The sequence below is a fragment of the Pistacia vera genome, unplaced genomic scaffold (genome assembly GCF_008641045.1).
Source record: "Pistacia vera cultivar Batoury unplaced genomic scaffold, PisVer_v2 Contig192, whole genome shotgun sequence".
Taxonomy (NCBI): domain Eukaryota; kingdom Viridiplantae; phylum Streptophyta; class Magnoliopsida; order Sapindales; family Anacardiaceae; genus Pistacia; species Pistacia vera.
Window position 1 is genome coordinate 693,218 of NW_022195993.1, and position 19,112 is coordinate 712,329.

General features: G+C 34.8%; 1 protein-coding gene across 1 annotated transcript; it reads left to right on the forward strand.

Moving 5' to 3' along the window:
* The first annotated feature begins 2,056 nt into the window (after positions 1-2,056).
* Positions 2,057-3,844, forward strand: LOC116127619 (kxDL motif-containing protein 1-like). Its single transcript, XM_031413258.1, has 3 exons — positions 2,057-2,176; positions 2,279-2,431; positions 3,648-3,844. Exons 1-3 carry the CDS (start codon positions 2,061-2,063, stop codon positions 3,748-3,750), a joined length of 372 nt encoding a protein of 123 aa, XP_031269118.1. The 5' UTR covers positions 2,057-2,060; the 3' UTR covers positions 3,751-3,844.
* The last annotated feature ends 15,268 nt before the right edge of the window (positions 3,845-19,112 follow it).

Genomic DNA, 19,112 nt, shown 5'->3' on the forward strand with positions numbered 1-19,112 from the left:
GCATGTGGGTAACTTCATCTATAAGACAAACAGTATGGTGTCATGTGTCTAGATGCTTGTGAATTACTTCACATCGAAGATCACCCTCAAAATACTATAAATTAGGAGTTCTCACCCCACACCAAGGATCAAGAACTTACTTTTTACAAGGGCATTACAACAATAGTCTCCTTAGAGCAGATACTTCTTATAAACACATCAATAAAATAACAGTGGACGTAGAATTGCCATGTGCATCCAAACCACTTTAAAAATCACTCTTGCTTTCTCTATTTATTTTTACGCATTTACTGTTTCGCATTTCATTTACTTCACACATGAATCTCGTTGAACCCATAGGTTCAACATCATACTTGCTATTTCTCAATGTTTTGTGGACCTTTTGCATATACTTCATAAAAGGCTTCCGTACCTCTCGTTGGTGAGAAAAACTGCATCAACATTTTGACGCTTAATTGTTGGATGGTAAATTCATGCAAGCTATGTTGTTGCCACGTGTCTCCTAAGGTGCTCAATCATCAAGACACGTGTCGACCCCATGGAAGGTCTTTTCTTCAAGATCATGCGAGGCTTCAAGAGAAAGAAAGCTAGCCGCCTATCCAAAAAACATTTGTTAATTTGCGTGTGGAGTACATCATCTTTAAGGATACAAGTTGCCTTCCAGGCTACATGTCAACCCACACGTGTAACTTCATCTATAAGGGAAACAGTACGGTGCCACATGTCTAGATGCGTGTGAATTACTTCACACCGAATATCACCCTCAAAACACAATAAATAGGGGGTTCCCACCCCACAAGAGGGATCATAAACTTACTTTTTACAAGAGCATTATAGCAATAACTCCTCTAGAGCAAATACTTCTTGTAAACACATCAATAAAATAACAGTGGACGTAGGAATTGCCCTATGCATCCAAACCACTTTAAAAATTACTCTTGTTTTCCCTAATTATTTTTACGCATTTACTATTTCGCATTTCATTTACTTGTTATTTCTTGGTTTTTTGTGGACCCTTTGCGTAAACTTTCTAGAAGGCTTACATATCTTTCGTTGGTGTGAAAAACTGCATTAACATTTTGGCACTTAATTGTTGGGTGGTAAATTCATGCAAACTATCTTGTCGCCATGTGTGTCCCAAGGTGCCCAATCATCAACGCACATGTCGATCCCGTGGAAGGTCTTTTCTTTAGGATCATGTGAGGCTTCAAAAGGAAGAAAGTCAGCCACTTGTCTAAAAACACATGTCAATTTGCATGTGGAATACTTCATCTTTAAGGATGGAAGTTTCCCTTCAGATTGACAGATGGATAATATATCTATTAGGTTACAAGCAATAAAAAGTTATAAGTTCTAATATTTTCTTTTTTTTTTTTAAAAAAAAAAAAAAATTATTTTATCTCTATAATGAAAAACTAGTTGGAAAAAAAGTTGAGATTTCATGTTAACTTATGCATAATATATTTATTAGGTTATAAGCAATTAAAAAAAAAAAATGTTAAGTTATAATTGTTTCTTCTTATTTTTCTTTCTCTCTCTCTCTCTCTTTTTAATTTTTAATTTTTTAATTCAGGTAGTTGGAAAAATAAAATTGAAATTTCTTGTGCACAAATGAATAACATAACTTTCTATTATTATACTATACAATAAAATTATTTACGTTGTTTAGTTGTATTATGTCAGCGGGTTATTTATCTTTAAATATATATCTTTTTAATTTTATTTGAACTTTTAAATTGAATATAAAAATTGTGTTTTAGGTTTAATGGTTGGAGTAAATAACATAAGTGAAGCTAATGACATGTTATTTTAAACTAAAAAAATAAATGATTTTTATAAATAATAATATTATACTTACAAAATAAATTAATTTTAAAATTTTCAAGTGAAATATTTTATAAAATAAATTAATTTTAAAATTTCCAAGTGAAATATTTTAAGAGGCCGCATTTGTATAGTTTGAATATGGGCCTTAATAAAGCCTAATAACGGTCCAATAAAAAGTCCACTGAAAGTCGCACCACCAGCTTATTCAATTCAATGGGTCTAGTAGAGTAACAATGGAGGAAAGGGAGAAGCAATCGACAAAAGAAGCTTCGGAAGAGGTCTCTCAAGAGTTCAAAACTCTAACCAAAGAGGAAGATTTGAATTCCCTCAAGCAATTGCAGTATCTCATGTAAACATCTCCTCTCCCTTTCCAAGGATTGTTCAATTTGAACAAAACCCTAATATAGATGTTTAGGCTTGTAATTCAATTTTTATTCATGTTAAATTGTAGATTGGGAAGGTTACAGGACAGCAACGCCGTTCTTTCTCATTTTAATGAGTATTCAGAGCACTGCTTTGATGAGGTTTCTGGTGATTTTTCAAGAAATGCTTGTCTCTTGAAGTCTATGAAAGGAGATCTTGATTACATATTTCAGAAGCTAAGGTATCGCCAATCCATGTTTTAACTTTTGAATTTTAGTAATTTGACTCAGTTCTTGTAATTAGTTGTTTGCGATAGGATTTAATTTTCAACTAAAAGCATTAGGTAATTTGAAATGTGCAGTAAGATATTAGTTTCGACTTCGGATTTGATGCAATCCCATCTACAACTGCCGTATATATATATATTGCATGCTGGTGGCAGTTGAATGAGAAGTAGCCAGTTCCAAACTATTAATTGCTCTGTCATGGCTGTTTTTTTTGCAAGTGAAGAAGTAATAACATATAATTTTCATTCCAGAGAAATTTTTGCTCTGTGCTGCAATCTTCTGAAAAATGAGCTTGGAGACTTGCACATCTAGCCATAGGCATTTTTGGGAAATGGTAAATAGACGGAAAAGAACTTGTATTGATGACATCAAGTTAGGTATTCCCGAAAAACAGGGGTGAACTGATTTTAGGTCAATTAGCTTATAAATTTTAGAAAACTAAATAGCTGTAGTTAGCTTTATTTCAAGGTGTGAGACAGGTCTAATAGCGGATCCAGAAATTCTTGTCAGGGTGGGCCAAAATAAAATGTAATAGTATTTAATATTCATATTCTATGTTTTTAGTTGAAATTGACATAAAAAGAAAAAAAAAATTACATATAAATATTTTTTTTTTTTATTTGAGGATGGGCCGTGGCCCACCCTCAATATACTCTAGATCCGCCCCTGGGTCTATCGATTAAAAGCTATGTCAAGAACACATATGTATGCAAAAATTTGTAGACTTTTGGGGTATTAACATGCTATTATTCATCTGTTACATAATTTTGCTATCTTATTTCATTTTAACTAAGGCTCTGTTAAATTTCATTGAGGCACTTTCGACTGAGTGTCTTATCTGGCCTTTTGATTTCGTACTTCCTTTTAACTTGTTTGGTCTCTGTAAAGGCTTGATGATAGCTTATTGTCAAGCATAAATATGTTTTAGCTATCCCAGCGTCTCCCCTACACCCAAATGAACTTAAATGTTTTGTATGGTATTTGCTTCAATCAAGAACTTTGCTGTTCATTATGAAGTTAAAATTGTTTACATTTCTTATGGAGTCTTTCTATTTGTATTTTCATTTTAGATAAATTGTATTTTCTGATAAGGATCTCTCAGTAGTTCAGGCGTTGATGCAGATTAATGCTTACATCTTATTTATGTTTCATTTCTTGTTCAACACTCAGGGGCATGAAGGCGAAAATCTTGGCTACTTATCCAGATGCATTTCCCGACAAATCAACGAGAGAAGCACTCGATCAAAGACCAGACCTTGAATTGCCTCAATAACTCCTCTACTTCTTGTCTCCAACATGTAACAATCTTATGTCTTAGAACAGAAACTTTGGAGGAAAATAGCATGTTAGGCTTCTTCTTCTTCTTCTTCNTTGGATTTGTGCTTGCAAATGCAGGAGGGTTTTGGGCCAAAATATCACATAAGTACTGTCACGACTCACGAGCCACAACCAGCTTTGGACGATCCTCCAGCAATTTCAACGCGATATCTAAACAATTCACCGAAATTTTGTTAACCATAGCTTGTTGAAAGCATCATAAAAACATGCCTACGTACACATTCTTTCACATATATAAACAAATTCATAATAGAGCAACTTCGTCCTATGTCATTTCCTTTGAGTAAACATAGCAGTCATACTCGGATTGTCAGCAGACTTGATTGTTTTCCAACATAATTCTAGCAATTCCTGTAGCACCAGCTGCAGCAGAAAAAGAAAAGACAGTTTCAATTCTGGTGTTGCGGTGTGAAGTCTTCTCATTCCATCAATTTTACAGTTTGTCTTGCTATTGTTGCAGTATGAAGAAGAGTTTCAAATTCCCTTGTAAGATTAGCACAGAGAATTAATCGATGATTCTGTTCTAACAGGTTTTAAACACTTGTTCAATCTCCTTCTAATGCATGCAGCCTTATAAGGAGATACGAAACCAAATCCTTTATTCTAAAAAATATTTTCAATCGTCTCATTATTCTTAAAGGATAACTAAAGTTTATGCCACAAAATTGTTTTTATTCTTATTAATTCTTAAATAGTATGATTCATTTAATTTATTTATGAGCCTTTTATTGTTAATTAAAATCATATAGCTAGATTTTCTACAAGAAGTTATGATAAGTAAACAATGGACGTTGTTGCCAAAGATTACTTAGGTTCCCTCAAATGCAATTTCCTGGCTATTGTTGACTTAAATTGTTGACATAAATTTTCAACGTTGGTCCATTACAATCCAATAGTCTAAGAGTTACTAAGAGTTACTAAGGTGACAATGAGATTAGTCGCCTCCAATTTCCATTTCATATCTGTTAGATTACAATAAATCCATGGCTATAAATTTGTGTTTCAATATAAGTTAAAAGATCGAACTCCTTCTATATACTGCTACAAACTATACCAAGTAGGTAGAATATCATGAAGTAGAAACATGTCCTTTAAATTCAATATTGGTGATTTGTGACTCTTCATCTTTAACTTTACTACTACTTTTTTGTGTGAACCGTTTAAAGGGTGGTCAGTAGCAATATCCAATCTGTTTTCAACACGCAAGAGNTTTTTTTATTTTGTCATAATACCTATATTACTTGTGATGAAATAGCTTTTGATAAAATTAATTTTGTCACAAAGTTCATAAGTCGACAATAAGACTTTACAATGTGGTATCTACAAATAGGTTAGTGGAGAGTGACAAAGGATTCTAGCCTTCATTTTAATTAGCAAATTCAAGCATCTTTATCAGATAAACTTAAAATTATCCTTTTGAGTATATATAGAGAATCAGATATATGATTTTTATTTGATAAAATTAACAAGAATGAAAATTATCCTTTTAAGAATATATCCTTTTAATAAGCATATTTCACTTTCGACATGCGGTATCCAATTATCCAAAGATTCCTTATCTACGGATTAATTATCCTTTTAAGCATATATCTTTTTTAATAAGCTTCTCCTATTGCTTTCTTATTTCTTTTTCTATTTCAGTTCTCGTTGTTGGGTGGTAAATTCATGCAAGCTATGTTGTCGCCACATGTCTCCCAAGGTGCCCAGTAATCAAGGCATGTGTCAACCCAATGGAAGGTATTTTCTTCAGGATCATGTGAGGCTTCAAAAGGAAGAAAGCTAGCCGCCTCTCCAAAAAACACATGTTAATTTGCAGTGGAGTACTCCATCTTTAAGGATCATGTGGAGTACTTCATCTTTAAGGATGCAAGTTGCCCTCTAGACTTCGTGTCAACTCGCATGTGGGTAACTTCATCTATAAGAAAAACAGTACGGTATCACGTGTCTAGATGGTTGTGAATTACTTCACACCGAAGATCACCCTCAAAATATTATAAATTGGGAGTTCTCACCCCACACCAAGGATCAGGAACTTACTTTTTACAAGGGCATTACAGCAATAGTCTCCTTAGAGCAAATACTTCTTATAAACACATCAATAAAATAACAGTGGACATAGAATTGCCATGTGCATCCGAACTGCTTTAAAAATCGCTCTTGTTTTCTCTATTTATTTTTACGCATTTACTATTTCGCATTTCATTTACTTCACACATGAATCTCATTGAACCCATAGGTTTAACATCATACTTGCTATTTCTCAATGTTTTGTGGACCCTTTGCATATACTTCCTAGAAGGCTTGCGTACCTCTCGTTGGTGCGAAAAACTACATCAACATTTTGGCGCTTAATTGTTGGATGGTAAATTCATGCAAGCTATGTTGTTGCCACGTGTCTCCCAAGGTGCCCAATCATTAAGACATGTGTCGACCTCATGGAAGGTCTTTTCTTTAAGATCATGTGAGGCTTCAAGAGGAAGAAAGCTAGCCGCCTCTCCAAAAAACATATTTTAATTTGCATGTGGAGTACATCATCTTTAAGGATGCAAGTTGCCCTCTAAGCTACGTGTCAACCCGCATGTGGGTAACTTCATCTATAAGAGAAACAGTACGATGCCATGTGTCTAGATGCGTTTTAATCACTTCACACCGAAGATCACCCTCAAAACACTATAAATAGGGGGTTCGCACCCCACACGAGGGATCATAAACTTACTTTTTACAAGAGCATTACAATAATAGTCTCTCTAGAGCAAACACTTCTTGTAAACACATCAATAAAATAACATTGGACGTAAGAATTGCATTGTGCATCCAAACCACTTTAAAAATCACTCTGTTTTCCCTATTTATTATTACGCATTTACTATTTCGCATTTCATGTACTTCACACACAAATCTCATTGAACCCACAGGTTCAACATCATACTTGTTATTTCTCGTCTTTTTGTGGACCCTTTGCGTAAACTTTCTAGAAGGCTTACATACCTCTTGTTGGTGCAAAAAACTGCATTAACATTCTGGCGCTTAATTGTTGGGTGGTAAATTCATGCAAGCTATGTTGTCGCCACGTGTCTCCCAAGGTGCCTAATCATCAAGGCACATGTCGACCCCATGGNATAATATTGTCCTATGAATTATAATATATATAAAAGTTAATAGCTATTAACGTATTTTTATGTAATACATTCATTCTCATTAATTATATTGTTTTTATACTTTCACTTTTACATTCGTTAAGTGCCATATTAATTTGTAGTTGTACCGTATATAAACCTGTTTGCTTTCTGCTATTGCTATGTGGAATAATTAAGGTTATCTTTTGTAAACAAAACTCAATTTAAAGAATACTACAATATATACAAACTTTTCGTACAAACTTATTCATATAAACTAATATGTTTAAATGTAATTGGATGATTTTGAATACGAGAAAAATTAAACAACTAAAGTAGATGTTTGTCAAATATGCAGGATAACCATATCAGTTTGTAGGGAATAATTTGTATAATTAGTTTATATATGTAGCATTACTCAAATTTAAAATGCAAAAATCTCATTAATTCTTAATTTAAATTAAAATGCTGAAAATATAGCCAAAGAATATATTACTGTTAACTTGATATACCAAAGACATGTATAAACATAAATCCATTTGTATTAAATATGGGATTGCATTAAATGCATTCCTTTTGTCTCCACTTTCAAACTACAACAAAGCAGTGTAAAATTTACTCAAGTAGACAACATAAACTTCAAATTTAGAAAAAAAATCAAAACTAAATTTCAACAAAACCAAATATATAAAATCACCTAGGCAAAGCAAAACAACCCAAAACACAAAGATGGTAGAAGTTTTTTCAACCCATTATGAAATATTAATACGAGCTCATCTTATTTATCAATAAAGATTGGTTTAGAATTTTATCTTACGAACTTTCTTTTATAATCTTGAGTGACAGTTCACAACTAGACAGACATGATTTATTATGATTTAATCAATTATAAATTATTATATCAAAATTATGAGAGAAAATTTATAAAATTAGATTATAAGTATAACATTGCCTCTATTTATACTCGAATAAGTAGTGTAGGAGACAGAGAAATACGTTTGACTTGTAAAGATTCTTTTTGTCCCCTATTAACAATAGGTTCTTTTTGTCTCTCCCGTCAATCACAATTTGCAGACTTTTTCGCATTATGAAACATATCCATCAGTCCCCTATATTTTACATGTTTTATCCCTACAGCCTCTTAATATTCTTTAAGCCCTCAATACTTTTAATTATTATAAAATTATACCCTATTGAATTTTAAATTTTTAATACAAGTACTCATAATCTACTTTTTACAAGATATATACATTTAAATAATCATAAATGAAGAATAAAATAAAAAAATTTGTTATTTTAAACTGAAAAAGTTATATACTTTAAGTTAACTTTATTTACGAGTTTGCCATTATAATAATTTATAAACTGATTTTTTACCCTAATTGGGGGATTTTGTTCATTCATACTTTTGTAAGCTATATTTATGCGCAGAAAAACACAAAAACCAATAAATAAATAGTTGATGTAGGATTTGTGCTTAATATCCGAATCACTTTATAAATCTTTGGTTTGTGTTTTCGTTTATGTTATTCATTCATTAATTGATCCTGCACTAGAATCATGGATTTCCTACAACATCACGGAATCTACTTACGTTTTTGTTGGTGTAAATCATAGTATCAACGTTTTGACTTTAGAAAGAAGGCCCCCACAAAGCTCTACAAATTTTCCAACAGATCTTATTCTATTTTCAAGGATTGTGAGATATCAACCATGACTCGCGTCACCAGAGCAAACTCAAAGAACAAAGTTTTTACCAGCGAGGCTGAGGAGACTTCTATATGCTGTCTGACGACAGTCTCTGAGGAACATCCTCCACCTGGATTGGAGAATAGGCCAGCCACCCCTCAGACGGATCCACAGATAATGAACATCCTTGGGACACTTACTACCACATTCCAGACACTAGTACAATGCTTGGACGNACTCATGAAATGCCAACATGCAATGTTGCAAGAATTAAGGTTTACTACTCATGATTCTCTTAAGCATTTCATCAAACAACTAGTGTGCATACATAAACTCTACTTTATCTATGGTTCTATCTCTCTCTTGAACCATCCAAAATGGCAGAAAACTCCCTCACCAAGCTATAATTCCTGTCACAACATAACACTTCCAAAGAGATTTCTCAATCTCCTCCAATTTCATTTCAAACTACATTCTCATCACACATCGCACCTCTCATAATTGAAGTGTATTTAAAAACCACAAAGCAATTCATCTCCATCTCAATTCTCAATAACATATCATCTAACATGCATACACAATTTCTATTAAATCTCTACTCAAAAGAGTTCTCAAATATCAACTTGGATTAGAATTTATTTACCTTGTAATGGAGAGATCTCACTAGCACTTTCCTTCCCTTTACAATGCTCGTCTCTTCTCTACCCTTTAAACAATAACACCATAAGATTTGGATATACAAATATATGCAAAACTTCACATCTAAAGCAAGAATCTTTACCTTAGGATGCCTTAGATGAATTTTCTACCCCAAACTACTCAAAAAGCCCTCTAAAATTCTTGAAAGGTTGAAGGGAAAGTTGAGAGGAAATGGAGAATGGAAGAGGCAGTGGAAGATGAAGAATGAAGGGTTCACTAAGCTTAACCCCTTTTTAGCTCAAAATATCTTCATTCAATCCCATATTGCCCTTGCTCTTTCTTGAAAACTCCATCCTTGTCCTTTAAATCATTACAATCACACCCCCACTCTAACATATTCTCCATAAAATTTCCTTACAATTCACTCCCAACTCTTCCTGCTAATTAAGGGTAGAAAGGTCATTTTACCCCTATGGAGAATTCTCTAGAAACCTTAATAAACTTTTCTGCCGTCTCGTCGCCGCGGCGAAGAACTTTCCATTGCCCCGGCGAAAAATTACAGAATCGATACCGCAATTTTTACAAAGCCAACGTCGCCACGGTGAAGACCGAAATTCTAAACTTCGCCAAAACTCAACCAAAATTAGGGCAAACACTCAACCAAAACAACTAAGGGCCAACCCACTGAAAATAACGACATACAAGCTCAAATGAGAACAAAGCAATAAACATTCAAACACACCACATAATTTACTACGTACCTCAAGTGGGGCGTTACAGCCTTGTAAGATTCTTTAAGTCCTCAATACTTCTAATTATTATAAAATTATACTCTGTTGAATTTAAAATTTTTAATATAAGTACTCATAATCTACTTTTTACAGGATATATACATTTAAATAATCATAAATGAAGAAAAAATAAAAAAATTTGTCATTTTAAACTGAAAAAGTTATATATTTTAGATTAACTTTATTTACAAGTTTGTCATTATAATAATTTATAAACTGATTTTTTGCCCTAATTGGGGGATTTTTTTGGGTCATACTTTTGTAAGCTATATTTATGCACAGAAAAACACAAAAAGCAATAAATAGTAGATGTAGAAATCTTTAGAAATCTTTGGTTTGTGTTTTCGTTTATGTTATTCATGTATTAATTGATCCTGCACCGGAATCACAGATTCCCTACAACATCACGGAATCTACGTACTTTTTGTTAGTGTAAATCATAGCATCAATATTTTGGTGCTAGAAGGAAGGCGCCACAATGCTCTATAAATTTTCCAATACATCTTATTCTATTTTCAAGGATTGTGTGATATCAACCATGACTCGTGTCCCCAGAGCAAACTCAAAGAACAAAGTTTTTTCCAGCCAGGCTGAGGAGACTTCTATATGCTGTCTGACGACAGTCTCTGAGGAACATCCTCCACCTGGATTGGAGAATAGGCCAACAACCCCTCAGACGGATCCATAGATAATGAACATCATTGGGACACTTACTACCACATTCCAGACACTAGTACAATGCTTGGACGTTGCCCCAATGCTGGCACTAGGGACCTTAGTCCTTGACTAGTAGGGTGTTGTCTAGATGGCGGCATCAGTGACCCAACCGCCTTGGTCACTGCGTACTACAATGCCCTCGCAGAGCTCAAACACAATAAGCAAACACCTCCCCTAGTAGAGACATAATATAAGTTGGTTTAGGGTTTAGGGTTTAGGGTTTAGGGTTTAGATGTGTTGGCAATAAATCACACTGAGCTCGCTTGTGGTGTCGATAATCGATGTGCTGAGTATAACTCACATCGCGAAGACACTCGTGAGCAACATGTCGACAATAGCTCGCATCTAGAGCTTGCTCCCGTTGCCGATAACCAGTGTGCTGAATATAACTCACGCCATGAAGGCACCCACAAGCGAGGTGTTGATGGAAACTCACCTCGCACAGACAACTCGCTCTTCTCGAGCAGTAACCCACAACAAAGCATGTTCAAGAGAGTGGGGTGAGTAGGAAGACCTACCCCACGTGAAGACCTCCATGACTGCCTAAATGCAGCACGAAATAGCTGGAGAGCCCATATTGAGGTCGTAGAAACTAGCCGTCTAGCTAGCTAGCAATTGGATGCGTTGCAGAAAGCCCTCAACGAACTTCAGGCCTATTTTTAATTGTTTACATTGATAGTTAATGGGAGTATTGTTGTGAGAGGTTTTTGTGAAATAGTTCCTTAAGATGTGTTTTTACAACAAAAGAGAAAACGCGTTGCATTTCTCGTGGGCTAGCGGTGTGGATAAAACACGATAGTTGGCGTTTTCCTTCCAACTCACGTGGAATGTCACGCGAAATGGATGCTCATATACATGATTCCCTAGTTATCGTGCTATATCATGCTAACGGAAATAGCACACGACTCGCGTACTATATCATGCTAACCCTAAGAAATCACACTAACCTATTTAATTTTAATGTTTTGTCAACTTTGTTAATTGAAATTGTTTTATATTTATTGCAAGATTCATTTAAATGACACAATGAGTTATGTTGGAGGAAAATGGAAAATAGAAAGTCCATACTGATATGATTTACGAGGGGTTGGTTGAGTTGTTGAGCAGACGTCTTGGTATTGACCATAGAATACTATCAAGATAATTATGAAACCCAAGGATGCAACAAATCGAATGTCTTACGACATCGAGGATGATGACGATGTTGCATGTTACATTGCTTTTTGTAAGAAAAACGTCAACTCTTTCGTCCCACTCTTCGTCAGGCAGACTATACATACACGAAGGCAAGTTAGTCAGTCTCAAGATATGGTTTGTCGAGCACATAAATTTGGAAGGGATAGTAACTAGTGTAACAACTAAATACATCCAACCATTGAGCCTTGTAAATTAGATTTATTGGGCGAGTATCATTATCCCTTAAAGAATAATGATCAAGTTTCGGTTGAGGAAGACCAAGATAATGTAAATATAGAGGTTGAGGATCTTGGTGATATGACGATATCCGATTTAGATATACTAGAAACTGCCGAGGATTGGGTCTTAGATGAGAAGAGGTAGACACCGAATTGGAGATGCTTCATTCGTGGAGAAGAAATGGAGGATGTTCCTGTTGATAAACAAGAGTGTGAAATGACAACTCATATGAATTGTGGTGCTAATGATATGGGATGTCCTCCCCAATCCAGCTTGATAACATTGCATGTAACACTGGAACCCATCAACGAAGTTCTGCCCCTCGATGACACAAATAATAGGAGAAGACATGATCGAATGCAGTGGTTACCTTATTTCCCTCACCAACCTTCGATTCCTATTACAAATGGTGTTGCAAGAGGAATTGTCGGATTGCGTGTCATGGACATTTTCAAAGACAGAGGTCCTGTAAGAAGTGTTACAAAGGCACGTTTTGGAGAATGGTTTTCAATTTAAAGTATGGAAATCCACAAGGACTGATGAAAGATTAAATGCCACCATGAATTGTGTAAATGGCGCGAAACGGAGACAAGGTTAGAAGGTTGTGATTATTTTCAACGATGGCGTATAGATAACTACCACGCTTGCCTAAGAGATCATCAAATTATTGAAAATGATTATCTTGATAGGCGCATGAACCATGGGACAAATACTGAAAATGTTTTTTTTTTGTTTTTTTGTTTTTTTGTTTTTTTGTTTTTTTGTTTTCAATGATGGATTGGATTTACAGACTTAAGGAAGCATGATGGGAAAAAAATTGGGAACTTGGCTGTGTATGGTTAGGGCCCTAAGAAGATTACTTTGATAATGTATCTTTTAATCTAGTTGTTACCTTGTTTGGTTCAACAGGTAATCTTTTATTACTCAGGTAATATGAGAGGTGATATAAAAGGTTATGTGATTACTGACTTCGAGGGTGATATTTTAAGATTTCCATGGTAATCATATTTGTTGTTCCAATTTTACCCTTGCTTTTATATATATAATCTTGTAAAGGGCATTTCAGTGAAATAATATCTAAGTATTTTGTAATTACTGCCAACCAAATATATTAGGGTACGTTTGGTTTAATATTTCTATCCCTATTCCCAATCCTATTCCAAAAATATTTGTTTGTTTAATTATTTAGGAAATACTATTATATTTTTTAAATTACTTTTATACCCCTTAAGTTTATTAATTTCTTTAAATACCCCCAGAAAAAAGTTTAAAAATTAACAAAAACACCCCCACCCACTAATAGTTGCCAAATTCCAGCAACCACCGTCGGTGGTAGTTGGAATCTGCCACAACGGCCTATAAGCAATCGAAACTTGCTGATAATTCGCCGATCTATGACGGCGAAAGAAATGGCCATCGTTGATGGTAAATGACAACCAACTCTTGGCCATCGTTGACGACTAGATCTGGCATTTTGCGGCTGTTGAAGGCCAGATCTGGCCTTTTCCACCCAGATCCATAGTGGATCTGGCCAGAAAAGGCTAGATCAACTCACGTCCAGCCAGATCTGACTGGTCTGCGTCGTAACACCAGATTCCAACCAGATTCCGACAGTGGTGGCCAGAATCTGGCACTATGGGTGGGTGGGGGTGTTTTTGTCATTTTATAATTTTTTTTATATATTGGGGTGTTTAGTTAAATTAGCAAACCTAAGGGGGTTTGTAAATTTTTAAATTTTACCTCGTAATAATCACCCTATTCAACTATCCAATACTATCTGCAAAATCCTATCCAAAATAATAAACCAAACGCACCCTTAAATATTTATACAGCCTACACAAACCAAACACAATAATATTTTATACACATTAATCTTCCAGGTTATCTTTCTCATTGGTAATCAATATATTTTTGGTAATAAAACATTGTTGGAACCAAACATCCCCTTAATATTTTGAAAGGTACACCTAAGGAGTCTTTCATGCTATTACCTAATTTCTGTTCTAATTTATAGCTTTGTGATCCATGTACGGTTGCTCAAATTGAGACTAATGGGAACAATTGTTTTAAGTACTTCTTCATGTCCTTGGGTTGTTCTATCAGAGCCTTTAAGGAGCATATTTGTCTTATAATTTCTGTGGATAGTGCCTTTTTAAAGGCGAGGTATTTGGGGATGTTATTTGTTGTGGTAGCCAAAGACGGTAATAACTAGATATATCCGTTGGCTTTTGATGTTGGTGAGAAGGAGGAATTAGACTCTTGGATATGGTTTCTGAATAAAATATGAGATTGTATTGATGTAGTTGAAAATTTCCTAGTGATATCAGATCGTCATGACCTAAAGACGAACATTAGAGTTAAGTACATAAAATGAAAGGCCACGAAGTGTTTATATTGGAAAACGGATAAGGCGTACCGAATGTTTGATTTTCAAGCAAACATGTTAGCTATTTTGCAATAACCCCTTAAGCTGGTACATACTTATAGAATCCAGGACATCAGAGAATGGTTGAGGTCTCATTTTAATGGACTTCGATACAACATAATGACAACAAATATAGCCGAGTCATTCAATTTGTTGGTACGACACACTCATGGTTTTTCTATCACTATGATAATTGAATTCATCTGGGATACTATACAAAGATGGTCTTATGAGTGACAAAATGTTAGGATTAGTGCACAAGTTGACCTGTTGACTCAAGTTTGTTTTGTGTATAAACAACTTTGTAACTAACTTCTCCTTTAATGAAAAATTATATTGCAGTTCTTGATAGAACTTTCTCTCATTTTCTTTTTTGGTTTGTTGTTTTCCTTCTCACTTGGTATCGGAACCATTGACAAACGTCAATAATGGTCGAATCCTCTCCAATTTTCTCTACTTCTCACAAATATGATAAAGAATCCTCTCAGAAACACAATACTGATTCCATTAACTTCTCTAATTCGTCTACAATTTCTTCATTAGTTCTTCCAACAATTTCCCCAAAATTGACCAGAGATAATCATTGGTTTTGGAAGTTTCATGTGCTCTTTGTAGTAGGGGCTCTTGACCTGGAAGAACATCTGATTGAATTAATTCCATGTCTTGCGCCATTCATTCAAGCTTAGTCAGGCAGGTCTAACTCTGAAATAGTCAAGAAACCTAATCCAGAGTATAATTTGTGGAAGAAGACCGAGAAACTTCTCATTAGTTGGCTATTATCATCAATTTTTGAATCCATGTTAGTTGTAATCTCTAAATGTCAATTTTCCATTGACATTTGGCTTACTCTGGGGAAAGAATTCCTCAATGAATCAGGGGCTAAAACTTTGCATGTTAAAAGTCTATTACAAAATGCAAAAGAAAAATGAGTTGAATATGCATGAATTCTCAAAATGAAAGGTTTTGCTGAGAGTCCGTCCTTAAGTGGAATTATGATAACTGATGAGGAACTGTTAAATTACATATTGGATGGACTCGAATCTAAATATGGTGCTGCGGTGGTAAATATTACAACTAGATTAGAGCCTAAACTTGACCCTATATCAGTTTAGGAAGCTCAAATTGTCCTGCAAAAGCTTGAACTTAGGTTAGAGAAGGCTAACGCTGTGATGAATTCTGTAGTTCATAATGAATTTCATAAAGTTTTAGCTAATGTTGCTAATTTGAGTATTGATAATGGTCAAAGCAAAGCACAATTGGATCAGGTTGCTTCCTTTTTTCCTAGTGCACCTTAGAATTCCTCTCACGCAGTGACATCACATCTATCACAGCCTCATAACCTTACCAGTTCATATTATCCTGACAGCCAGCATCATCCAGTGTACTTACCTTCTTAGAATCAGTACTATGCTTATCAACCTTTTGGAAATTTTTCTGGTGGAAGAGGTCGAGGTAGAATAAAAGGCAGGAACAAATTTATGTGCCAAGTATGTGGAAAAAACAGGACATTTAGCTCTAAATTGCTATCATAGGGTTGATATCCACTTTACAGGACATAGTAACCTTTCTAGAAATAATTTCAATACTGCTAGATCTGCTGCTGGATTTGTAAGACCACTTGGCTTTGCTCAGGGCAATTCCTTTCCTCCTGTGCACTCATATTATTATCCATAAGATATAAGTTCAGGCTCTTCAGTCTCTTTCATGAAGGATTATTCTTCCCAACATAATTAAGTCCTTGGATCATCTACTATGCATACTGACAATCCATCAAATCCAGTGTCTTCAAATCAGAATAGTCAAGCATTTCTATCTCAATCACACTCACAGAATCAACCTCCTACTGCCATTAATTACATTGCTACACCTTCTACTGTCCAAGATGTTGCCCAGTACATAGATTCTGAAGCTATAGATCATGTTACTTTGGATTTCTCACAATTGACAGCAAGCACAAGTTACACTGGCAATGAACAACTTCAAGTAGGTAATGGTGAGTTGCTCTCCATATCTCATATTGGTTTTGCCATATTAACTTGTCCCACGAAAGTTTTGCATCTTAGAAATGTTCTTTATGTGCCTTCAATTACAAAGAATTTGTTGAGCATATCTAAATTCACTAGAGATAATCATGTTCTTATTGAATTTTATGTTGATTCTTTTGTGATTAAGGAAAAAATCCAAAGCAATTCTGCTCCAAGGCATACTTAAAGCTGGTCTATACCAACTTCAGATACCAACTCTGGGTTCTTCTATTCCAACTGAAGTTTTGGCAACTTCATTACCTTGAGAGTCTGGAAATAATAGTGTACTTTCACCACATAGCTCTAGTTCTCGCTCTCGTTTACAGCCATTAGTGTCTACTGCTTCTAATAAATGTACATCTGATTATGCTCCTACTGATCAATCATGTACTGGTTGTAATAAGGTTTTTATTCTGCATTTGTATTCTCTTCTAGTGCTGCAAAAAATATCAATAAAATGCATGGTTTTTAGTCTGGTTTTAAGTCTTTTCCTACTAAAAAACTTGATGTTATGTTATGGCACAAAAGGCTAGGCCATCCAAATAGTTTAGTGTTGGCTAAAATCTTAGCTGAATTAAAGGTTCCCCATCCCTTAAAACTGCTATGTCATTTTGCCAAGCCTGCCAATCTGGCAAATTACATTAGTCAATCTATCCCAATTCTATTTTCACACATCTCAGCCTTTAGAATTGATCTATTTTGACCTATGGGGACCATCTTGTTGGAGTAGGTGCCTTAGAGCCAATCAATTATTGTGGAATTGACTCTTTGTAATAATGTTTATTAATCAATAAAATGCATTATTCACTATATCACGTAAATCATATCATATGTATTGCTATATGTCCTTAGGATGGTAGAACCATGATAAGGGTATCAAGTGTTACAAATCTTGATAGTAAGAACCCTATGATCACATATGGTGACTATTCTAAAAACATCCATAACCCCAGTATTATTCGGACCAAGGACACTGATAATACGATAAGACTATCATAGTGTTGAATGACCCTATCGAAAAGCAGTGACTGATCTCACTTGTCAAGGTTGTTTGCCAACAACCTGGTGCGACACATGGTTGCTTGCTGTAGGCAAGTTCACCGGACAGACCCACCAGAGGATTCCATATGGATGGTAACCCCAGTGTCTATGGAATAAATCCTCTAACGAATGGTGGTGCATGTTATCCTTAGTCTTGAGATCACCAGAGCGCCTTGTGTGCCAATTGGTGTAGTTTGATACTAGTCCAATGTAGTTCTATTAAGAGCTATCAATACAATAATGATTGACTGCATCAGGGAGTGTATCAAGACTATGATGGATTGAAAAAGGATTCATCACTCCCAAGTACAGGAAAAGTTATCTCACGGTACAATTCAATGAATGGCAATGACACTAAAGCTGTGGCCATACTGGGATTGAGTTGTTGCTTAATCCAATCTATTATTTCGATCATTGGTCCAGTAATTGAATATAAAGATATACAGGATAATAGAGGTTGACATTATTTCTGTACCTTAGCCTCAATGGGATAACAGATGATGAAATGATTTGATTGCACGGTAACCATATCGTTGACAAGCTGCAATTTCGTTGAATCCGAATCTATCGGGTGGCCATGATGCCTTTCTAGGGGCCAATCTTGGTCTGTGTGTAGTGAGACAATTAATTGGAGTTAATCGCAATACTACTCACTGCCGATATGATAAGGAGCCTATGGGTCACACTCTTAGGAGATAATTTAAGAATCGTTATGTGAAAGGGGTATTTTTGTCTTTTATGATGAAAGGGTATTTTAATAATCTCACAGTGCAATTAAATTTGCTGAGGTTGTTGCTTGTATTTAATTTTGATATTAAAATTAAAACTAGTGAGATTATATTTAAATATATGTGCGTATATATTTAAATGGATTATTATTGTTAATTAAATGTTAATATATTTTTATATATTAATTGATTTTAATTATAATAATAATTAATTAAATTTAAAATACCATTTATGGCGTGTTTGGTTGCAAGGGTGGATTAGGATTGGAGCCCATGTATATTCCTAAGTAGAATAGGGTTTTTAATTGTTGCACTATATAAGTGCAACTTAAAATTAAAAAACATAGAACATTGATTCAATAAAAAAGCCCCTAGCCACCCTTTACTCTCTCTCTCTCTCACCCCACTCATTGATTGAAGAGAAATATTCTTTCTCTTCTTGATTCATTGGAAACTTGGATTCTTGAAGCCATCAAGAGGATTTAGCAAATTCCTTGATGGTTTTACGGATTATCTTCGTGTGGACGACGTAAGTGCGATTCTACTTTGAATCGGGAGCAAGGTCAAATAAGAGATATTGAAGGAGCCTCCAAACGTTGGTAATGTATTGTGAATCCTTGTATGGGTTAGACTTTTGATTTATACAGATTTTGTTTACACTGTTTTTGTTTATAACAAATCAAGACGTTATAATGTTTGCCCAAATTTTGG

Coding starts and splice junctions, on each gene's coding strand:
- LOC116127619 (XM_031413258.1), top strand. CDS start 2,061: ATGGAGGAAAGGGAGAAGCAATCGACAAAAGAAGCTTCGGAAGAGGTC. Junction 2,177..2,278: donor AAGCAATTGCAGTATCTCAT/GTAAACATCTCC, acceptor GTTAAATTGTAG/ATTGGGAAGGTTACAGGACA. Junction 2,432..3,647: donor TACATATTTCAGAAGCTAAG/GTATCGCCAATC, acceptor TTCAACACTCAG/GGGCATGAAGGCGAAAATCT.